The sequence below is a fragment of the Alligator sinensis genome, unplaced genomic scaffold (genome assembly GCF_000455745.1).
Source record: "Alligator sinensis unplaced genomic scaffold, ASM45574v1 scaffold633_1, whole genome shotgun sequence".
Taxonomy (NCBI): domain Eukaryota; kingdom Metazoa; phylum Chordata; order Crocodylia; family Alligatoridae; genus Alligator; species Alligator sinensis.
This window is the reverse complement of record NW_005842280.1, coordinates 1067261-1092300: the sequence shown is the minus strand read 5'-3', so window position 1 is coordinate 1092300 and position 25040 is coordinate 1067261. Positions and strand designations below refer to the sequence as shown.

Here is a 25040-nt window from a genome sequence, read left to right as displayed (position 1 = left end):
TAGGGAAATGCAGAACCATGTAGCAAAAAGAAACAGTGAAAATATACACAGCATTCCTAACAGACCTTGGAGCAAACTAGAAAGGGCTTTTCACAGAAAATTCCAGTGCAGTCTGCTATTTAGACTTTTGGAAACTAGACAAAGTGTCAAGCACTGCTGTAGCAACCTTCATAGAAAAAGCAGTGAAGCATTTCAGCAGGTGCAATATCCCAAATCATGTCATTTTAGACAGAGGATCATTGTTTCCTTCACTCAGTTTTGAGCAATTTACCTGGGAATGGAAATTCAATCATAGCACATCACTACCATGCTACTGCACCTTAGAGGGAAAAGCTGAATTGGCAGTTAAAACTTTAAATACTGAGATTCTGTGAGACTGTTAAGAAGAAAAAAACCTGCACAAAGCAAAGACTGTGTATGAGAAACCAATATCAAGTAGGGACATGCTCCTACAGATAACCTTAAGAACACATACTTTCATGCCTATAGCCCAACATTAATACAACCAGCAGCGGTGGACAGAGAAACAGACACAGAGAAGGCAAGACAAAAGTCAAAACCTACCAAGACTGTCAAGCTAAAGACCTCCCAGAACTTCAACAATGAGACCTGTCAGGATCAAAGTATTTCCTCAGGACAAATTCTACACTTGGAAATAAACTATGCATGTTGAACAGATAAATCCTCATTCACTTAAACTAGCAGTAGATGGGCAGGTATTTTACCAAATCTGTATACATACTTACCCACTACAATACAAGACAAAAGCACAAACATGGACAACTGTGAAAGGCACACTTTACTGAGACCAGATCAGTAAGACACAGAAGGAACACAGATCAACAAGTTCCAGTAACTATTGGAACAGGCTCTCAAAACACCATACCACACCATAAGAGGAACCAAGTACAAGATAGTCTTTTGTTGTCACAAAAAAGTCTGACACTTACTCCAGCATCAAACCATTTCCAGCTATTGTATCATACTGGGGACATCTACACATTCATTAACATGCCTTTGCAACTACTCATTAAGTTTAGTACCTCTAATATGAGGTACTAGATAAAGGTGCAATAGCTGCGATAATAAGCAGTAGCAAAGGCTAATGTTTATTTTTGTGATGCTTAATGTGCAGTAGATTAATTCTGCTGTGCATTAGTGCATTAGCACAGTTTTTGCCGTGATGCACTAATGCGCAGTAGAACAGTCCACTGTACATTAAGGCATCTCATGTAGATGCGCCCAGCTGCAGGCTTGAAATAATAACACTTCCAAAGCCCAAGGAAAATACTGTAAGTGCCAAGCAAAACAAAGGACAGTTAAAAAAACAAGGTAAAATAAACACTTAGGCTAGGTACAGATGGTCAAAAAACCCCAAGGCTGAATCAATTCAGTCTTTGCAGGTTAGTCGAAGCTGCACAGATTAAACTGAAACAGAAGTGAACAGACATTTACCTTTGATTCAGGAAACGCAGCTACATGCCTGCAGTGGCTCAGGCTACAGCAGGCTCTCTGGTTGTCACTTCACTTCCTCCTCCTGCTGCCTCAGGGTCTCTGGGATTTGCAGCCCACAATTACAGCAGCAGGACTCTGCAGGGTTGCTGATTGCTTCCTCTTCCTGCTTCCAGGTGCCTCTGGGATTTGTAGTCCACAGTTGCAGCCAGCACTAAGTTTGAGTGGGGAAGGGGTGTTTAACCCCCTGGCCCCAGAACCCAGCAGTCCTCCCCCCTGTAGACTAGGCTGCATCCACAGCCAGGCTTGCCCCCCCCAGCCCCATTGTTAACCAGCCCTCACTGCTCCAGCTAGGGAGCAGAGGGCTGGGACCAGCCCTGTTCTCTGGAGCAGACAGCACAGCCCAGCTCGGGGCTGCAAAGCATGCTAAGATTCTGGGGAACTGTAATTTAACTTGAACCAGGAAGGGGTCTGGGACAGAAGTTTCATAAACTGGTTTGGCCCAAATCAGTTAAGTCTGATACTACATCCAGTCAGGTTTATCTTAAAACAGTTTCAGCCATTTTGAAACTGGTTTATGTGCACTGAGCTTCTCTTCGCTTACAGGTTTAAACCAGTTTCTAATTACTTAAACTGGTTCTGATCACTTCTGTCCCTAGCCCAGTGCTCTTTTTCTAATTAACTGTCCTTTGCTTTATTTGGCACTTAAGATATTTTCTTCTGGCTTTGGAAGGATATAACAGAATAGTAAGTATATGATTCATTTTGCTATCTGAATTGAAGGTGACCAAAGGGATGTTATTATAAATAGCTTCCCAATGCAGCGGGCCATAGTATAATTATGGGTAGAAATTTGAGGGTTATATATAGCAGGCGGTCAGCTACCTATGGCCCACAGGGCAGGTTCAGCCCACAAAGAGATTGCATCTGATCTGCAGCAGCAGGACCATCTTCTCTGCGCCAAGTTGTGCATTTCTCTGCTCTGCGTCACTGATCCTGTCAGCAGAGTCCCTGCTGCACGCTCACCCCACTACTGGCCTGCACCACTGAATATGTGCGCCTCATCACTGTTGGCAAGGGTAAGCATAGCACAGAGCAGGGAGGCCTGGGGTGTTGTGGAGAGTGCTGCTGCAGTAGTAGTTAGTGGCCTGTAGTAACACCTAGATTGTGGCCTGCTGTTCTTTAAGAATTTCTGGCTCCTAATGTACATAGGTTTATGCCTTCATGGCACAATGTGGTGTGGACTAGTAGACCCTGTTTCTCAACCAAGCAAATATCCTGAGATAACTCTGGTTTCAGGAAGTATCTGATGAGAGAAGACAATGGAGGATGAAAGAGAAGAGAGGAATAACTCCTAGATGTCCCACTGTCATGTATTTGTTTCCTTATGCTCAAAGAACAACTGTCACACATCTGCTGAAAATACAGAAAATTGAGCTTCCCAGTGGAAGTGAAACTGGTAATTCCATGTCTGCGTATATTCTAAATGTGACTTTATACATAAATAGCAGGCATGAAATGAGAAGATCCAAGGGCATACAGGGCAATTTCTTCTTCCAAGAATCTCAGTCTAACCCTAACCTCTAGTTCTCAGAAAGCAACTCTGAAGAATTGACTCTAACCAGAGCCCAAAGCTTTGACTACACAAATCCTTGAATAGCTCAAATCTTACAGGAGCACAACATGTCTTGTTAAGAGTCAAACCTCGCTCCCAGCCCAGAAGAAAAGAACTTGAAAGAGTATGTACAATAGTGCCACCTTGTGACTGAAGCAATAATAATAGTATGCTTGAAGGTAGTACATTGCTTTTTCATCCTCAGTACATACTCCATTTCTGATGCCTATTATGCTTTTGCTGCAAAAAGGAAGTTCCTGTAGGGAATTTCAGATCCATTGTAATTCCTCTGTCTATTAAAATATCCCCACCCTCCACCTTCCCTACTGACCCTCCCCCCCGGCCGGGTCTAGTGTGTTTTCATCAAAAACATTTTCCAACACTCTTAAAAGTTTAAAGGACCCGCTCTTGTTACCTCCTCAGAATAATGCAATGTTAAAACCATGTGTTTTAACCATGTACATTTGATCATTTTTTTTCCATTTTCCTTTTATTTTTGTTAAAGTAGTTCACTTTGAAAAACAGCAAATATGCATAATTCATATTCACTGTGAGTGCCTATCAGAACTAATAAATATACAAAATCGTAAGTTTATTTTGCCTAACTTTATTAGTATAAATAGTTCAATATCTATTTTTAGCAATAGGAAAAATTCCCCATACACCTCCTACCTTGTTATAGAATTTGTGGATGTAGGTCACATTATACTTGCTATAGCTATTTTTTCCCCAGTAATCACACTGAATTTATAATATTCTCTTATTTCCAACAGTGTTTTGATCAGAATCTTTATTTTTCATGTCAGACTGCAGGGAGAATGCAGCTCAGCCTGTAAACATGAATTGGAATGAGAAGCATGACATAAGGGAATAGTGTCTTTAAGTTGTGTAGAACTTCTGAATAAACATGAGTGACATGACTGAACAGTGATATTCAAGTTACTGTTTATAGAATTTGTAATTAATCTACAAAATATCCCTTCACAGAGAAGAAATTTGCAGTTTGAAGTTAATGATATCCAAACTAATAACATTTAGCTCATTCACTTGTCCAGCACGAAAGGTCTGAGCATCATTGAGCTACATATATTAAAGCAGAGAGCATGTGTGGTCCAAAAATTATGCAGCAAAGGTTTTTTCAAACACCTTCACACTGGTGATGCTGGGGTTTGTGGTAGAGGTCTGATTTCTCAGAAGGCAGGAGCACTGCACCCACTCCACCTGGGGGATAGAGCTTGCTTCCTACAAAACAGAGAGGATTGTACTCCTAAAACCCCTTGATCCACCTGAGGTGCATGTTCCATCTGCTTGGAGGCCCAGCATCTCCTCACTGCAGCTTTGAGGCTGTTTACCTCCAAGCAAATCCCTGTTACCTGGAATATTTGTACTTTCCAGTTTCTTGTAACTTTGCTGAATATTCCCCACAAACAATTGCTGGAAAGAAGGGTGATGTATATTGGCTTTGTTTCTAAAAAAACTGCCTTCATGCAAATCAGAAAGTCCATTTCTTTTCAGAAGCAGCTATGAACTGGGGGCCAAATTTGGTCATCAGTAACACCAGCGGAGATGTACAATAAATCTAGTGTCCTCAATTACTTGACTTTGGTTTTGTTCTCTTGCATGATGCCAGGGGATCTTGACACAAACCAGTTGTCACAAACCACACTGGTTAGCGGGGTTTTTTTTAAAGAACAGGCCCAGGCACCATGCTATTGCCTTGGAGAAGCGACATAGCACTACATTTTTTGTGCCTCTTATGGGACTGTACCTGGAAGTTTTAAGTGCACAGTTAGTGGCCTTATGGAGTCTTTATTACTTCCTGCTATAAATGGGCCCTACCTGCTTAGAAAGGTTCTCATTCAAACAAGCTATACATTGCTGAGGTGTGTGAGTAGAACTGACCTCTGGAAGAGCACCAGTGGTATAGGGTAGAACTAATGTCTGTTGCAGGCCTGACGGGGAAAATTTGCAGACCATCTTACCTACGCTTCTTGGAGAAGCAGCTTTATCCCAAATAACTCTGGCCCTTGCCAGACTTTCATAGTTATTTGTGAACAGGTACAAGGTCTCATTCCTTGTCTAGTTGTTTTCTTTTTCCCCAAGCTGCTTCTCAAAGACCTAATAATACACCACCATGGCAATTTTCCACCATACTGTACTATGTTGATGATATGCAGCTTTAATTTTCTTTAATAGCATCAGCGTCTGCTGCTGCTGCTGTTGCTGCTGTCAGGGTATCTGTTTGGTCTTTTTTAAAAGATTGGCTCCAATTTTCTTCCATGTACTATAAGCCTGAAGATATTTTCATCAACTCTTGGCAGAAGCTAGATGGGCTGGGTAATAATAAATGCCTTTTTGATCATTGTTTTTCTCACACTTACGTCCATTTTCTGTGAGTACCATATCAAATCATTTTAAGCTTTTAATTGTTTATGATATTGAGACTCCCAGGCTCTGTGGGTGTTTGTGTATGTGTGAAAGAGAATGATTAAGCACAAGAACACAATGCTGCCATGCTGTCTGGAGCTCACATGGACAAACTGCCCCCCCTCCCCCCCACTAAATTGCAGCACTATTCTGTATGCTATCATAGTGGGAGGTCAGGAACCTGGTGTTAGGAGTCTGAAGCCCATTTTCAGGGTGCATCTTTCTGAAACCTCTGTGTAAAAAAGAAAAAAAACAGTTAGTCAAGGCCACCACGATTAGGCGAGGCCAAGTCCTTATAATTGCTTTTTCGGAAATTGCTAATAGTAGTTAAAAGTAGCAGATGTAGTAACCTGATGTTTTGCCTTTGGATAAGGGAAATTTGATTGTGTGTAGTCAGCTCATTGCAATAAGTGTGTCTTTGCTAACTAAATATGGTAAGACAAAAATGTATGTGATGCTTAGCTGATATAAACGTGTGAGAAGAAGAAAAGACTGGAGTGGTTCTGGTAGGTGTTGGACCAATGGACTAAAGCAGGGGTGCTCAACCCCCAGCCAGCAAGCCATATTTGACCCATGGAGCCATGGTGTCGGGCCCATGGGTCAGAACATTTGGCAGCTGGGGAGTGGCAGAAGCTCTGTGTGGCCAGATCCAGCCATGCCTGGGACATTGCTATACAGCGGGCTAAGGGCTGAGCCTGCCCCCTGCATGTCTGGATTGGACTTCACTGGTCCCTGACACTCTCCCTAGGCAGACAGATCAGGGTCAGGCTGTGTACTCTCTCGTAGCTGGATTTGGTCCCTGCCACCCTGGCTCTACATCCTGAATCGAGCCCACAGGCTAGACCCAGCCCACAGATAGACCTGGCACCACGTATCCAGCAAAAAGGTTGGGCACCACTGGACTAAAGGATTCATAGGTGAATGGCCAGTACCCTTGGAAGGCCTCTAAGTAGGTAGTAAGACTGCTTACTCCACTTTCAGTGCATTGTAGCCTAGTGATTTACTGCTTACCTGCTTAAAACTATAGTTGTGCTGTCTAATAACTGGCTAAATTCACCTGGTCCTTGGAACTCTCTCTCTCTCCCCCCTATGCTACCTGACCTTTGAGCAGGGGTTGGGAGAGAAGAGAAGGTTGTAACGTGGGGCAGCTAGTATAGTAGTAGCAGTAGTAGTGGGACAGATGCATTGCTCATTTGGAACTTCACAGATGTCAGTTTGCTAAATACCATGGTCACGTTAGGCTTAATCGCTTAACATCACAGCGACTTTCCACTAACTTTAATGGGTCTTGGATCAGGTTTCACATTGGGAAGGCATGAGCTACTTCATATTCTTCATGGTGGGATCACTGGAACAGGCTTAGACAACTGTAATGTCACAGCAATTCTGTTGACATCAGTGGAGTGATTCCAGAACAGATTTAGACTAGTGTAACAGAGATTGCAAGCTGACTCATTGGCTTTTATCTGGCAGTAACATATCCTCCATTATGCCAGCACTGCATAAATAATATAAGTTGATGCCAGCTACACTAGTAAGGTAACCACATGGACAAGCCAAAGTACTCAAATTTTCTTGGATTTGATTGGCCACTCAGAGAGAAGATACGTTTTTAAAACATGCTGCAATCCTGAAGGGATTAAGAATGATACTCTAGTCTTGCTTAAATGAAGACATTTACAATTGCCATTCTTTTTATGAGGGTGGAACAGGCTTTCTGATGCCAAGAGACTCCAATTTTTATCTTTTTACTTCTGGATATAAAAAGGCAAGATATGAGCATGAGGAAAGTGAGGATCTTATCGACTTTCTGTTCCTCACTCTCTAATTTTTGTTTCACTTACCTAGTAGCATTGTATCATAATGGTTGAGTCATGTATTTATTACAACTGGAATTTTAGGGGACAGATCTTCTCCGTTTAGGGTCAGTAGATAATTGACCTTTGCTTTAACAGAGGCCCAGTTTGGGCTCTTCAACAGTTTCTTAATATATTATTTATCTTAAAGATAATATCTTAGCATCCATTGTCATCAGAACAATTAATATTCTTATAGCTATTTGCTTCTCTTCCCTTCCCAGCTCAGCTGTTAAAAGGCTGTATTGAGACAGGAGCTTTTTTGCCTTTCCCTTTGAGACTCATTAGCTGTTGAAAAGTTTTTCTTTGGTAATTTCCCCATTGTGGGCATGTAAAAGGACTGCTTTTGTTATCAGTATTACAATTTTAATTATGTAAGATAGAAAGGCCATGGTTTCATTTAAAAAAATATATATAGTTAATTGTGAAGTCTGTCTGTGGAGCTGTGGGTTTTTGTTTAGGTCTGAGGAGTGTTTTCAGTGGTTCTTGCAGTATTTGCACTGAGCACTTCTTAAGCCTGATGCATCCTTTTGGCATGTTATACTGAAATGTTTTTTATTCTGTGTACAATCTATACATAAAAGCTTTTACCTTTTTCATTGTTCAATGTGCAGTGTTCTATTAAACTACGAAAGAAAAATACTTAGAAAATAATTTAAGCTAAACACAATTTGACTTTCCCAAGGCCTTTCTGGCTTCTGACCTTTTCTGTTTCTTGAGCTGAGGCAGATTTCTGTCAAAAATGAGGGTTCTATCCCCACATATTTTACTCTTCTTCCTCATGCTAATTTATATCCATTTCTGTGTCTCTCATGTTCATGTTCCTTTGGACTAGGGACAGACATTACACATAAACCGGTTTAAGTGATCAGAAACTGGTTTAAACCTGTAACCAAACAAACATTCAGTGCACATAAACTAGTTTGCAAATGGCTGGAACCAGTTTGAGATAAACCTGGTTGAATGTAGTATCAGACTTAACTGATTTGGCTCAAACCAGTTTATGCAATGTCTGTCCCAGACCTCTTCCTGGTTTAAGTTAAACCAGACTCCTCCAGCATCCTGGCATGCTCTCTGGGCTGGGCGGGGCTCTGCTTTCTGCTCCAGTGAGCTGGGCTGGCCCCTCCCCTCTGTTATCTAGCTGGAGTAGGGGCAGTGTGACCAGACACTGACCTGCCATGGCCCCTGAGGCAAATTCCTCTCTCCATTCCTTCTCCCCCCACCCCCTCCGACAGGCAAACCCTGCAGGCTGAGCCAGGCAGGGAGGGGATTAATTCCACAGCGGTTCCTGCGGGCGGGGTGGGGTGGGGTGAGGCATGCTGGTCCCCTGTGTGCAGATCCAAGCCCTGCACTTGTGAGCCCAGAGGTAAGCCGCCAGCCCCAGCCGCACCTCCACGGCTTGCCTACAGCCAGCCAGGGAATGGGTTAATTCCTCCCTCTGTTCTCTCTTTCCCCCAGAACCCCCGGGGGGTTGGCTGCAGTCTCTGCAGCTTGCTTGCAGCCAGGCAGGGAGGGGATTAATTCCACAGCGGTTCCTGCGGGCGGGGTGGGGTGGGGTGAGGCATGCTGGTCCCCTGTGTGCAGATCCAAGCCCTGCACTTGTGAGCCCAGAGGTAAGCCCTGGGAGGTGGGAAGTGTTGGCAAAGACCTGACAAACATCACATATATGTGCTGTAGATGGAGTTAAGGGAAGTTGCAGACAGCTTCACCAAAGAATGCAGACAGCTACATTTGCATTATAAAGCAGAACTTGTAAAAGCTGGGAATACCTAAACAAAGCCTTTCTGAATGCCTGGCTGTAAGGAGACACAGGATTAGTAAGATTTATGCAAACCTTTCTCTTGTCTTCCTGGTTTACATTTTAAGTTAGACTGTTGTGTATGCTGTGTTTTACTGGGCTGTATCTTAGTTTAGGTGAGGATTTATGGTAGTTCCCTGTTGTATGCTTTGCAAATTGCTGTGTTCAATACATGCTTGCATCAGAGAAAGCACTTTTTCCCCATCCCCACTCCTCAGTCTGGCAGTAGCTGCCCCATCCCCCACCGGCCAGTGGCTGGGGTCCTATGTGTTGTGCTAGCCCCGGCTGGTGCCTGGTCACACACCCCCTGCTCCAGCAGAGAGCGGTGAGAGCCTTGGTAGTCAGCTCTCTTACCTCCCCTTTGGCAGTGTCTTGCGCCCCCCCCGGTTTCTGGCTTGAACCACTGCAGGCATGTGGCAGCATTTCCTGATTTAACAGAGAATGTCTGACCAGTTATTAATCTGTTTAAGCTGTGAAAAAGTCAATCTTTTCAGGCTCGGGCTTTTTGAATGTCTGTCCCTAGCCTTTATGTGTGGACACCTGAATGACAAAGCAAGCAGGGTGGCGGAGCCTCTGAATCACTGGGGTGCTGCTCCCAGTGCTGCTTCACCCCTACTGACATTGCTAGTGAGACTCTTCTTGAAATCTGTATGGTCCCTGGTCATTGAAGTCGGGTACCTCCACTTCTTCTAATTTGTATATTCCTTACTGGTTACTTGATACACAACATAGTCTTACCAGCATCTATGTACCAGGAGGCCCTTTGGGACCCCCATACCATGCTGGGTCATTTAACTGAATCCCCTGCAATTTTGTTGGAACCTGCTATTCTACATGGGAATGATGAGGGAAGGAAAAATCACAGTGCAAACCTTGCACCAGTCAGCTTCTTTTCCTGCATAGCAAAATTTGTTTCCTGAGCTTCCTTCATTAGAGTGCATTCTCAGACTCCCTTTTCAGGTCCATTCAATGTGTGATTCGCTTTTCAAGCTGTGCAAAATTATTGATCTTCTCCTTATCTGAAAGATTTTACAATCCTAGATCTTTCTGGCCAAAGAGTCTTGATAAAAGCACCGATAGCAGAATTCTTCATGCTGTTCAGTGCAGCATTGTTTTGAATCCTTGTGTCATGATGTTGTAAATATGGTAAAGCATCAAAAAAGAGAAATGCTCTGGAAATTATACAGGGTGTTTGAACAATCTCAGGATTGTGCTAAAACAGTGGTTTTCACCCTGTGGTCTGTGGACCCCTAGGGGTCCACAGACTATGTCTAAGGGATCTGTGGAAGATGACTATGATCAATCAAAAGTATATGAATACACACACTTACAATTCAAGGTGTCTGCAACTCCATTCCAAATAGGTCGTCAAATGAAAAAAGGTTGAAAACCACTGTGCTAATGTGTGTGTGGGGGGCGGTATTTCTGCACACTGCAGCAATCTGAAGACTTCAGATTAGATATGACTTAACAGAATGAAAAAATAGGCACCTTTACTGCCTTAGTTTTTAAAATGAGTGAAATAAATGCATGATGCATCCATGCAACAACCTTCAATTGCAGTATTAGCAAGCTTAGCTTGCTGTGCTTGACATTACTGTAAATTGGATAGCTTAATATGTCTGTGTCTCAGAAGCATGTATTAGCTGCTAATTAAACAGGCAAAGAAACTTAACACCAAAACATTACTTTGAGTAAAGTATGTGAGAGGCAAGACTTTTTGTGGATGGTATCTTTTATTGGACCAACAGCATAGTTGGGATAGACAAGCTTTCAAATGCAGCACATTCTTCTTCAATGATGTTAAAAGTGTTTAGTTGGGAGAGATGTTTGTCAAGTTTTTGGCACAGTGTCCTTCCATAGGCACTGAAGAAACATCCAAAAGCTTAGCTAACAACTTTCCCACCTGTTGGCCCAAGAAAAGACATCAGCAAACAAATCCTTTTTCTCACATATTCCCTGGAACGTCACAGCTACTACAACAAATACTACATATCTGACGGTACAGCAAAGACATATGGAGAGTTCTGGACCAAAGTCTCATTTGAAATAGTAACCCAACTTGAAAACAATGACAAAAAATGGTTATAAAAGACTTTGTGAATAGGGTTAGAGAATGGCAGCACCTGTGCACCCAATAATTCAGTTCTGTTTGCTTCCATCTCTGTGTGCTGCTGCACTATACACCTGATAAAGCAAATCTGTAAATTTGTTTTTCCCTTTTACTTTAAGAAAGCAATAGAAACGGCTAATTACATGAAATAAAGTAAAAATTACTTCTTTTAAGATCTTGCATCTTTCATTAAACTATACATCCAGTTTTGTATGTGCATATAATATACATATAATGCAATGTGTAACCATCCCTTTCACTTTGCCTCAGAGATAGTAGGGATATACTTCATCACAAACAGCAATTTGCAAGCACATGAATTTCTTCTCTAAAAAAACCCAAACACATCTGAAAAGTGATTATGTAAAGTCTCTGTAATTACCATTCAGCTTTGCACTGTGATCATCATTAAACTTCACTGGACCCAAACTGCTTAACACAAAAGTAGGGAACTGACTTGAAAAATAGCATTAGAAATGCAGCCAGAAAGGAGAGTATCTATTTTGACACATATTTATTAATTATTTTTAACATTTTGAAAAAGTCCTGCTCAAGTAAAAGGGGCAAAACAATAGTCTGAGGCAGTGTCCCCTGAAATGCACATTTGGTTTTGACTCTGCACACTATTGATAGAGTGTTGCATAGATATACATGTAAGGGAGAGGATAATGAGCAGGGCAGGGGATCTGATGTGCATTAATAAGAGTGCTGCTGCTGTGCAACTGCTTTATAGAAGGTGTGAGGCCTCAGATGGGAGCAGGTAGCCAGGTGCCTCATTAGAATGATGGCAGTCGCTATCTCAGAGCATCCTGTTCTTCCCATATATTCCTACTTCTGTTTTACCCTGTTCTCCTGAAAATAAAGGAACAGACTTTGCCTAGTGCTTGAGACTCATTACTAGTGTAGAGGAAGGACTTTAAGAGCTGGACAGCATGTCCTCTGTCCCATTTTGTTAAGTAAGTGAAGAACATTGGGAGCTTCTGGAAACAATGGGTACTGAGGACTTCTGACTAGGACCCATACCTCCACTTTTGCAAATCATGCTCCTTTGTCCCACTGCTATTGATCTTCTCCAAGCTGAGTTTCATGGTTTTTGCCATTTCCTGAAAGAACATACTCAAGTGCTCTAATTTATGGCATTCTTAGTTTAGCTATGTTTAGCATCCCATTGAAGGCTTGAAAGTAAAGTGTCCTTCCCTACTAATTTTATTCTTGTGCATTAAGGAAATGTTCAATAATGCTCCTAATGTTGACTTCCTCTCCTTTCTAAAAGCTCAGGAATTAATGCAGCTATTTCTGCAAACATGCACAGCACTGAGAAAAATGGGGAAAAGTTGTTAGAACCAGTAGGAAAAAGTAGAAAACATTCATTGCATTGTAATGCTCAAATAGCACTGATTACAATTATTTTAATATAAATTCCTCTGTAGTAGATGGCTAGGTTTGTTTATATTTAATTAATGTTTAGAATCCAAGGCATATTTCTTACTGAATTATAACAACTTTAGACTGGGATTTTCAAATAAGGCCAGCAGCATTAGACATCCCATGGGCCTTCAGTTGGGCCTCACTCCCTCAAACCTGATATGCTTAAGAGTGTGGAACAAAACTACATAAGGTTACCTTCTTAATAATAAATTTTAGGGCACCACCTGTCACCTTGCTTGGAAAACACCAACAGCAATTAAAAATGTATCAAAAGGGCTGGACTGCCTGGACAGATATTCAAAAAACCTGAGCCTGAATTGATTCAATCTTTGCAGGTTAGTCTAACCTGGCTAGGCTAAACCAGTTTGTAACCATAAAGACATCCCCCCTGGACTGAAAGAATGCAGGCACATGCCTACAGTGGTTCAGGCTAGAAGCCAGGGGGTGCTAGAGCAACCCTCCATTCCCTTCCACAATGCTAAGCTGAAGGCGGTGTGGCCAGGCCCCTGCAGGATGTTCTGATTAGGGAGGGGTTCCCCCTCCACCCCTTCTGACCAGCCCAGGAGGGAATTGATAACAGTGTTTGTTACCCCTAACTTAGTGCTTATCACCCCATTAAGGAAGCAACAGAGGGACATTACCTGTTGATTCTACCTTTGTTCTGTCTGCCACAGCACGGACCGTAGCCAACATGTGGTCTGCTAGCTAAAGCTGAGAGGTGTCTGTGTAAGGCAGAGGGGACAGGGTAATTCCTGCTTAGCAGGGAGTGGTGGGGGAGGGGAGCCTGCAGTCTCTGCCGGAGCTCCAGCTAGGGAGCAGAGGGGAGGGGCCAGCCCTGCTGTTGAGCAGACTGCCTCACCCAGCCCAGAGAGCATGCTGGGATCCTGGGTGAGTCTGATTTAACTTAAACCAGGAAGGGGTCTGGGACAGACATTGCATAAACCAGTTTGACCCAAATCACTTAAGTCTGATACTACATTCAACCAGGTTTATCTCAAACCGGTTTCAGCCATTTTCAAACTGGTTTATGTGCACTGAACATCTGTTCTGTTACAGGTTTAAACCAGTTTCTGATCACTTAAACCAGTTTATGTGTAATGTCTGTCCCTAGCCCTTGTAGGTCCGGGGAAGAAATGTACTTAAAATGGTGAAGAATTACATAGGCAGTATTACCAGCAGTAGAACAACCTCTAAACTGGTCTAACTTTTACTGGGGAGGAGGGTACCTCGGAACCCTCACCCCTTGCCCCCCATAGGATGCTATGATTAGTAGGACTGTTAAAGAATGACAATTTGCTGCATTATTATGATAATTTGCTCTTTGGGGAAGCCAGCATTTTTTTTTTTATTAAGTTTTTTTAAGTTGATTTTGTGGACAGTTGTGAATTAAGGCTCCCTACCAATATAGTACCAATACTAGCCCAAAGATCCAGTAACAATAATATAATGCATCAGGGGTGTCAAAGTTCTGGCCTGTAGGCTCAACCTGGCAGTGGAGCCATGTCATCTGGCCTGTGGTGCTCCTAGAGCAGTGGTTCCCAACCCTTTTATACTGCAGACTGGCAAACTATCTAGTTTACATATTTTAATTTAATTTTTACATGGTGGGGGGTTGTGAGGATTGGATCAGGTTGAGTCACTGCAGCTGTGGGCACCGGGGGACCCTGCAGGGGAGGGGGCTGCACAGGTGGTGGCCAAGGGGCACACAGCTGGGGCTGCCTGGGAAGAAGTGGCTCTGCTGCCTTTCCTAGGAGCAAGCAGCAGAGCTTCCTCCCTGTCTTCCACCCCGGGCATTTCCACACCCACATCCCCTTGCTCCCAGCCATGGGTGGGGCTGGGGGGTCCTGTCCAGTGTGGGCCCCAGTACCTGCTGCATGGGCAGTGCCTCACCGGGTGCAGCCATGGCGGCGGGTGTGAGATGGGGGGCACAAAGCCGGCTGCCTGCCTCCCAGGGCTGTCCCACTGCCCAGCTTTAACCCTGCACTTGGCTGCTGGCGGTGGAAGCTACTGCGGCCTGGTACCAGGCTGTGGCCCAGTGGTTGGGAACCTCTGTCTTAGAGGGACTAGGAATTTGACAATGGGGTGAGTGAGGGTGGTGCCGACCGCTGAAATCAAGGGTATAAAGCCACAATGGAGGGACATGCATCAGCAGAAAGAGGTAAGTGATGCCTGCATTAACCTCTGCAGCTCCTTGATGCTCCTACCACTTCCTCTGGGTCCAGATCTGACCCCCAAGGGGCCCCATGGTTCATATCTGGCTCAGGAGCCTGGGTGAGCTTGACACCCCTGCAGTACTGGATAGAAATCACTTACCATGACTGTACTAGCTAAATGGAGTGATGCTGCCTTCTCTGACCTCTCTAAGCTGAAGACATTTTTATATATAATGGATGTTTCATGCTCCTGTATAACAAGGTAATGCACATAACATGAGCCACTTGAGAACTGTAGTTATGTCAAAATACATATAAGGAGCTCTTGTGGTTATCCACTAAAAGAATCTTACTTCAAATCATGTTAACACAAATCAAAGTTTTCTGTATTTCCCTCTCTCCCCCGTCCCCGCCTCAAACTACATAATTCATCAGTGTGAAATGTGTTCCCTTTCTGTAGATTGTATTCCGGAAAATCAGTGATGTCAAACGTGAAGAGGAGGAGAGAATGAAAAGGAAGAACGAAGCACCACTGATTCTCCCACCTGATCACCCGGTCCGCCGGTTGTTTCAAAGATTCAGGCAACAGAAAGAAGCTCGCTTAGCGGCAGAAAGGGGAAGGGATCCAGATGACTTGGATGTGGAAAAAGGCAACCTCTTGGGTGAACACTCCTCATCCCGCAATGTGGTGAAAGCCAGCATTGTAACTGTAAGGGAGAGTCCAGCAACCCCTGTTTCATATCAGTCTGCCTCAACGTCAGGTGTATCTGATCATGCCAGACTGCAGGCCCCTACATCAGACTATGCAGGGGGCAAAGTGTCGGGGGACTACCCACGGCGTAAAGGGTGGGCCAAATTCCGCGAGGCCTGTGGAAAGGGAGAAGACTGGAACAAAGTATCCAAAGCAGAATCCATGGAGACTTTACCAGAGAGAACTAAAGCCGCAGGAGAGGTCACTCTGAAGAAGACCGATTCATGTGACAGTGGCATTACAAAAAGCGATTTGCGCTTGGACAATGTTGGGGAGGCAAGAAGCCCACAGGACCGAAGTCCTGTCCTTACAGAAGTCAAGCATTCTTTTTACCCTATCCCAGAACAGACGCTTCAGGCTACTGTGCTAGAAGTGAAACATGAGCTGAAAGAGGACATCAAGGCTTTAAACACAAAAATGACCAATATAGAAAAACAGCTTACTGAGATACTAAGGATATTAACCTCAAGGAGAAGCTCTCAGTCACCACAGGAGTTGTTTGAAATATCAAGGCCTCAGTCTCCAGAATCAGAAAAAGACATTTTTGGAGCAAGCTGAGATGTTTCTTTTAAAAAAAAAAAACCAAACAATCAAAAACCCAACTATTTTAAATTTAGTCTTTCTTGGGGAAAACCAGTGAGGGACCAGTTCACTAAGCATGTTCCCTGTCTCTAAAAAGGTACAGTAACAGGATTAACAACCTCATGTCAAGATGGCAGCTGACTGAAGTCTTTTTGACAGCAAGGGTATAGTTTTTAAAGTTTTTTCTTCTTCTTCCTTTGGTATATTCTCTCCCCTACCCTCTCCCCCCCAGGATGTTTAGATAAGAAGTTTGGGAATGGCAGCCACTCATACACACATTAAGTGACCTCACAGATTTTTGGAGCATGCCTTATATATATCTAGTTCAGTTTTTGAATGAAGATTTGCCAGGGTGTTTAAATTCTCCACCAAACTTTAACATTTTTTTTGCTGCTGCTGCTGCTATTACTAATTGCCCTAATTCCCCTGTAAACACATTAAATGCCACAATATAGTTATTTTCATACTGAAATGATGATGTAAATATCTGAGATATGTTTTTATATAGTTGCCTCTCAGCTGCAAAGTGCACTATTTAATTTCAAAAGGTAGCTGTGGATAGTATTCTACATTGACGCTTGGGGGAAAATGAAGCATATCTACATTTTATTTCAATATCTACTGCATGATGCCAACATAATTTCACTTAAAATCCTTCCAGATAGCCACAGTGTTTAAACTTTTAATCAGTGAGATCTTTCATGTCTCCAACAGTAGCAACAAGGACAGTAGATTCTCAGAAACTAAACATTTATAATTTGTTCTCAGATGCCTTTGAACATTGATACATTTGCCTTTGATTCTCCTTAAAATTTTCCATAGAAACTCCAGAGGACAAGGAACCATGTGTGCAGCATGCTTGAACACAGTGCAGCACAGATGATGAAGCATTACAATGTATCAGTGTCACTTCTCTGTTCTTCAGGTTGCTATCTATCATGAAAATATATTGTGGCATCCCCGTTCTATTTTTATTGTAAATCTGCATTTATAATTTAGTTAGAAGTAACCTTCAGAAGTTTCTGTTTTGATACTGTTCTTTGATCACAGCCAAAGGCACTTGCAGAACTTCTTAAACATATAAATAGTTGTGATTCTTGGTTTCTCTACATCTAAAATTATTATTCTTTTTCTAATCTGTCATAACATCAGTGGCTATAACAACTGAAAGTACAGTGAATGCCATGTGCAAGTGAGATCACACCAAGGAAACAAAAAGTCTGCTTCTTAAAAGATGGTGTTTCCAAATCTGACGATGTTCTCATAGTACTACTAGAGAGACACAAGCACTTTACCAAACTAGTATTATTAATCACTAAAGTCATTGAGTTGACATAAAGGCCTTGAGATATAAGAATATAGTTACTGTAAACTCTTATTAGATGTATTTTTTGTCCACCATCAAAGATTGTTTTGGGGATCTGTGGAGGGATGTGACATGAAGCGATCTTTCCAGAGTGGAATAGCTGACTCTTGATCCCTTTCCTTTTGAGGGTATGAGCTTAAATGTGATCTTTGTTTCACATAAGATAATGGGGCTTCATGGAAAAAACCCATCTCAAAGGATTTCTGAGGGGAGACGGTTTCCAAAATTGCAGATATTAATTGCAGCACTCCTGAGAAGACGGTCTCGGGGCACAATTCTTTAGGGGGTTTTTTTCCCTCCACACACAAAAACAAATGTGTTACCAAGAGAAACACAGGGTTTGTTTGGTTAACTTTTTTAGGTTTTCAAGGTTAGTTTTCTCTAGTGTTAGTTGGTAGAGATGCACATTAGGAACAACATACACTACTAAGGGAAACAATATTTGAACAACAAAACTCACCATGTGTTTGATAGTGCCTGCACCAATCTATACAAGGTCCATGTAATAGCTGTACTGTGATAAACAGAGTAAACTCAAACACACGCACGTCTCAATTTAAGATCATGAAGTGACTTTTCATAGACTCATACATCAATATACCCATTAAATCATAAGTAACAGTTAAACCATACAGCATTTTTTAGTCTCAATCATATGCTGAGATGTGGATTTATCAGTTTATATCAGGATTTAGACTGTAAACTAGAGCTTGTCTTTTACTTCCCTCAAATTGGGCCTAGCTCATGAGATTGGGTTCCAAATACACTAGTTTTTCAGGGTAACATTTCAAAAGTGTCTAATCCTAGTAGCATACCGAAGGTGGGATGGGGGGAAGGAGGTTTGACAAAGGTATCAGTCCTGGGTGCAGAGTTAGGAGGGGAGAGAGCAAAAGCAGCTTCTGAGCTGTTGGCCTGGCCACCACCACCAGGACATCCCAGCCACAGATGCTGCCCCATGTGCCACCCCCACCCAGGGTGCAGAAGTGCCCAGGTACACCTCTACAAAAGCTCTATTGAATTCAGTGCAACTTGGGCATGTAAAGTAATGAAGCACTTCTGAAAATTTTACTCTACTGCATTTCATTGGAAAATGTAAGAGCTCTATTTAGGCCAGGGAGGAAAGCGTACATCTTTCACATGTGTGCCTAAGCACAGAAGAGTTGGATACAAACACAGGTTGTCTGGCCCTTCCTAGCTGATACCAGGTTCAGGCTCTGTGGTCAGCTAAGTGATGCCTTGGTAGGGTCCTCAGGGAAAATTGAGTGGGTGTTTTGGTGTTCCTGAGTGCCTAATGTTGGAATTATGGCAGGTCTGAAACCCAGTAGCTGTGTAGTTAGCCCTGGTCTGTCTGATGGTGGGAAATCAGAATAAATCAGTGCTGCTCAACCTTTTGGCCCAGTGTGCCAGATGAGTGGTGTGGAGTTGGTTTTCAGGCCAGATCCTGGGATCAGCACCTGGCCTGGCTGCTGCACATTTGGTTTGGCCCTGTGCTGCCTTGGGCTGGCCCTGTGAGCTAGATAAGACTATGTGTACCTAGATCAGAGCCCACACCGCCTCAGCCCAGCCCTGCACGGCAAGATCAGGCCCTGCGTGCCCAAAATGGATCCCACAACACCTCAGCCTGGCCTGGCGTGGCACAGCTGTATCAGGCCCAGCACTGCCTTGGCTTAGCTCCATGCCACCACATCTGCCCGTGCATCACCTCAGCCCCGTGCCCCTATGTAGCAAACAAGGCCACATTAGTTGGTCTGCTAGGCTCTTCACATCTGGAAATTTGTCAGGAGGGGAGTGGCAATTGAGGCTGCCTGCTGCCCTGCCACCAAAGTTTTGGACTCTTGGGGAGCCCTGTGGGCCAAATGACATGATTCTAAGGGCCAGATCTGGCTTGCCGGGTGGAGGTTGAGCACCTCTGGAAGAAATGAATGTAGTTTCCCACTTCCCGTGGCTAAATGCCATTACTGCCTGAAGCCCACTGTTGTACTATACAATTACAGGGGCACAAACTCTGTACTAAAAGGTGGGTGCAGAATGGAACCTGCCTGTAGCATTGGCTTGTGAGGCCTTCACAGATTTTAATGCATTTTGGAATTATGTTTAATTTTATGCCTCTGGAAACTGTGGACCAAATTTAGCTCTGTTATACCTACTTAGAATAACTCCATTACAACATCCTCTAAATACCTGCTTCAAATCAGCATTGAACTCAATCAATATAGCACTGATTTACACGGCTGTAACTGAGACCAGCTGCTGGTCCTTTAAAGCTCTGAACAGACAGCGACTAAGACTATAGCCCTCAGTGACAGGTAGAGCCCTCAACGATTTCCATACATTGTACAAGTATTATTTTTAAAGTGTTTGTTAGCACTGTCTTCAAACTTTGCATATGCATCTGGTCCTCCCACTGGGTCATGAAGTCAACAAGAGCTGTGTGTTCTTGAAGCCACATGTAGGCTCTTTCTTGTTACTTATAATTATTTTCTTTTGTTTCTCTGTTGCCTTCTTCCAAGCTATTTTTCATCATAGAAATGGATGATCTCTACAAATGGAATTTTATCTTTTAACAACCAAATGCTTGTACATACTGTAAAAACAGTGTTAACTGTGCTCTTGCGTAGTGTTTCTGCCATGTTACAACTTGATGAATAATCTACATTTTAACAGAAAGATGTTTTGCACTTGACTTTTACTTCAAAACTGTAATTAGGATTGAAATTGAATGCAGGTAAAGTGTTATTAATATATTTTGGTGAAATGACAGGTTTTAAAAGTTAGTAACATTTACCCTAGGCATCACACCATTAAAAATAAACTCTGTGTTCAGATACATTTACTTCTGTTTGATATTACATGTACACTATTAAAAACACCATTCTTGCTTTAAATTTTATTCACAGTGCTGTCCCGATTTCCAGAGAACATCCAGTTTAACAGCTTCGAAGGTGATGTTCTACTTCTACAGTACTTCACTTTAATGAACCGAAAGAACTAATTGCTGTGAATATCCTGGTGATTTATTTTTTGACTCAAGTGTTGATCAGTTTGTGGAACAACTTGAAACATGCTTTTTGACTTAACTATCTAAGCTTCAGTGTCTATGATTACATATATATACATACACGCAGATAAAATATACAAATGTATAGATAACACTATAGATTGTATATCAATCAAATAAGAGCACACCATTCATTTAACAGTAAAGTTTCAAGAAAGGACTGTGTCTTCCCTAGTAGACATTAACAGAAATTGTTCTAGTACAATACATTGTTTCTGACAACTATTAACCCTTTCAGGCTACTTCTTTACTTTGTTTGCTAAACTTACATTTTATACTGTTAATCTGAATAAATTATGATAGTGCGAGTGAGATGAAGTCTGGCAAACATTGCGATAGCTAAGAATTGAAAATGCGCACAGGCCTGAAAAGCACTCTGGCAAAACTGTTGAGGAGGAAGGCAGGGTAGATTTGCACCTTATAGACTAACTAAATCTTAGCAGTATAACATAAGTTTTTGTAAGCAGAGATCTTACTTCATCTGATGAAGGGGCTTACTTCATCAGAAGGCTTACTTCATCATATGCTGCTTGATGAAGTAGTCTGATGAAATATTATTGAGAACATGATTCATCATCCTCAACATGTTGCCATTCCTGTGTTATTGAAAGCAAAGTTGCTCTGGGACTGGTTCTTACAGTTCCTTTCCTAGGACAGAGTAAAGAATAGATTGTGTTTGGTCTCAGATGCTGGCTCAAATCTGTTGAGCCTATGACTCCTTTCATGGGGCAGAATGAACCATTGTCATTGCACCACTATTACATTATTCTACCAGTAGGGGTAGAATTGCACTTGACATGTTGAGAAAGCGAGTAGCTGAAGGCTATTTCCTATGGGTGTATTAGAGATAACAAAGCTTGTATTTCATCTGCACTTCTAAGTCATAAAGACAAACATTTCAAAGACAACCTCACCCTGAGAAAGCTCCAGGAATCTGATGTGAGGTACAGTAAGTACTGTAGATTACTATATTCTCTGATCTGATTTGTTTTGGACCACATCATTGTGGTAAGCATTGATTCAATTAAGTAAATATAAAGCTTTTTGCAATAAGATGTATTCAACATTTAGCCTTAAGACCCTTTCATAAGTGATACAATTCAAATGGCTATTCAGTTCTCAATTTTCTTTTTAATGTTCTATAGTATTTACAGCGTTGCCTAAAGATAAAGCACTTTGATTAGCTTTCTAAATCTAATGGAAATCACTTGTTGGTAATTATATTTTTCTCCACTTATTGCCTTCTTATTAGTATAATAAATTATTCCAACAGCCCTTTCCTCTTACAAAACAAAGAAACATAATCAATGTTGAAACATTTTTTTATATCAGGGAGCTGTCACATCATATTGCTAAAGCGTTGGTGTTTAAAACATTTTTTACAGTTCAACAAAGCTGATGTGAATTTACCTGCAGCTGTAATTTGTTTCAAACTGGTTGTTGAGTACTGTGTAAACATATTTGATGTGTAATCCCAGAACGTCTCTGTAACTGGATTTAAATCACCAATGTTAATGAAGTAGTTCAGGGTTTTAAGAAACTTCTGAAAAGGCTGGTGAGTTTTTTCTTCTTCCCACTGAATTTGTGACCACTGTTTTAAGAAAAGAATTATTTTAGCTGTAGATGAAAGAAGTTCAATAATCTTGTATCAGGATGAACTGCTATATAAAGAAATACGATGTTTTTCTAATGAATGTGTTATTACGGTACCTACATACAATCAATATTTGTACATCTGTTGGAAATCTGTCTGCATTCAAATATTTAGCCATCACTGCATGGACACTTAATTGATATGCAGTTATGCAGTTGCTCTGGCGCTTTCAAATGTATTTCACCTGTTTTCATCCTTTCAGATGTCTACCAAATAATTTTGGTTTTCTTTGCATTTGTCACTTTGTTCAGTCAAGCATGAATTAAAAAAAAATGAATGAGTAGATACTATTTTTGTGGTCAGCAATGAAGCTGCCAGTAGATATACGGTATAGCTCCTGTTTTGGAATGTTGAGATAAAAATATGGTCACTTACATTAATAGAACCCTTAATCAACATTTTTAAACAAGCACAAATAATTTGTAAAAATAAAAGTTTAATTTTATTTATTATAGTAATAAACTATTTTATACATTACAACTGCTTGTGTGTGCTTTTCCATGTATAAAATGTTTGCTAAGAAGTTTGAAAAGAAATTTCAAGTTCCAGCTAGATTTTTTTTAATTTTGGTAGATAGCTCGTTAGTGTATTCATCCTGATGCGTTGTCATCATCTTGGAGTCTGTAATACCAGTTTAAGTAAATCCATAAAACAGCTCTTTACATATTCAAAATACTATTTAAATTCTAGAGGTTATTATGCTGGTGACTAATTATTCAGGCTTTTTCCCCCATCAACTTCAGTCTATTGTATATCAGTAACACCCTTTAACAGCATCAATTGGAGTCAAGTAATTTTAGAATAAGCATTCTGAATATGACCACGTGATCTGAGACTGGAACACTGAGCCTTTTCTAGGTCAGATCCAACTCTGATTGAAATCCAGTTGGGTTGAATCGGGTCCTCAATATTGATTAAAATCCACTGAAATTAGTTTCAGGTTACTAATAAGTGACATTAATGACATGATCAACTGAAGACTGGTTGTGGTCTACCTGAAAAGAGCTGGTAGCCTCAGGTACTGGAGGACTAGTGTCCCTGTAGATGTGCCTATCATTGTATTATCTGGTACATTAAAAATATATTTCTAACAATTAGAATAGTTCAAATTAAAAAAAAAACAGTGCCATCCCTATCCACAAATGTAAAACTTTCCCTTGCAATATCATCAAAATTAAAGACACGCCCACGTGAACAAATATACCTGGTACTGCATCCTCAAACCCACCAAACTCGGGGTTGAGTGGTCTCTCAGGACAGAGTGATTTTGAGATTTATACTTCCTCTGCCAACAATGTCCTGCCCATCTCCAGCAGTTAAATTATTTCTTTGGAGTAACACAACATCAGCAAAATTATTCTTATAGTTGGCAAAATTAACATTCTTGTTGACTGCCTCTGTAAGGGGACCAACTGTGCAGGGAGTCGAAACTGAATATGTACTGCTGCCACTGTTGGTGAACAGTGTCCTGTCTGTGGATAAGCAGAGGCTTTCATTCTCCAGGGACTACCTACTTCTGTCCCTTGCTTCAACCCTGTGACCTGCAATACTATTCACATCCTGTATTTTTTGCTCTCGTAACCTGTCACATACACGGTTCAAAACCCAGCCAGGGTTTAAATCAACTGGTTAAACTTTACCAGCATTATTAAGACACTTAACTTTTATAGCTGTAATCTTTAAAAGAACAGAAACAATGAAAAAGCATTCGAATGGTGCAACTGAGGCTAGTTTGTGCTGAGTATAGACTCCTTTCTTTTTTCTGTTTTTTGTACATAGTCACCTTTAAGCTTGCGCTAATTGACGGTAATATACTATGTGATGGGTTATCAGTACCGTCTCTGTGGACACCATGAAAATCAGCTTGATTTCAGCTTCTGTCTGAACAATATTACTGCAGTCTCTGCAACATGCCCTGTTACTATTTAGGGGAAAGGATAGGACTGTATTAAATGCAAAGTCTATCTTAATGGTGACCACTATATACTTTTCCCAGGTTTTGTTTTTTGGTTATTTTTTGGAGTTCTCTAGGTGCTATTGCTCTCATTTCCTGAATTATTAGTATCTTTCCTTGTTGTCAGCCCTTTATCTCCATTCTTAGCATCCCTCCCTGGTGCTCTTCCAAACAATGTCCAAAGTTAAATTAATTAGGAGTCAGGTGGCATTCTCCAGACAATGTTAACTGTCTCTACCTCTGCTCTCCCTGTCAATCCAACAGAAAAAATCCTGTCACGTTGTATTTTCAAGCTGAAGTTGATTAATTGCAGTATATTTCTGGTGTCCACCATGATAAATTGGAAACATTCAGGTTCAACATGCTAGTCCTTTAGTACTTGATTCTCAACTAAGATACACATATGCTGCACCCTTCAAAACTGAGAAAAAATTCTTTCTGGCTAGCTGCAGCCTCTGCTTCACAGATGAGGAGCCTTATGAAAATACTCTTAAAGCCCCCTTAGGAGAGCTGCTCTCTGCCTGTTTATTGCCCCATGCTCAAATAACTAGAATGAAGACATACATTTTCCAGAAGTGGAGAAATATTTTATGTATCAGGTATTCATATATCCATCAATAACAAGGGTAACCATAATGGATTTTATGATTATTGCATGAGCTGGCTGGAATGAACCATTTCCAGAAGCCACCTTGCAGACATATAGTACCAAAATTGAGACCTCCGGTCCTTTGACATAACTAATTTTATAATGTTTACCTTTACACTGTACATTGTTTGAGTTCAGGCTCCTGAGGAAAGGAAGAATGGAGAACAGCAGAGTAATGACCCTG

At 41.6% G+C, this 25040-nt stretch overlaps 1 protein-coding gene across 1 annotated transcript in view; it reads left to right on the top strand.

The window, feature by feature from the left end:
• Window positions 1-17008, top strand: part of KCNH1 (potassium voltage-gated channel subfamily H member 1) — a 342230-nt gene extending 325222 nt beyond the window's left edge. The window contains exon 11 of the mRNA XM_006027988.2: window positions 15303-17008. Within this exon, the coding sequence (XP_006028050.1) occupies window positions 15303-16151 (849 nt within the window). The 3' untranslated portion in view covers window positions 16152-17008. The remainder of the gene's footprint in view (window positions 1-15302) is intronic.
• The last annotated feature ends 8032 nt before the right edge of the window (window positions 17009-25040 follow it).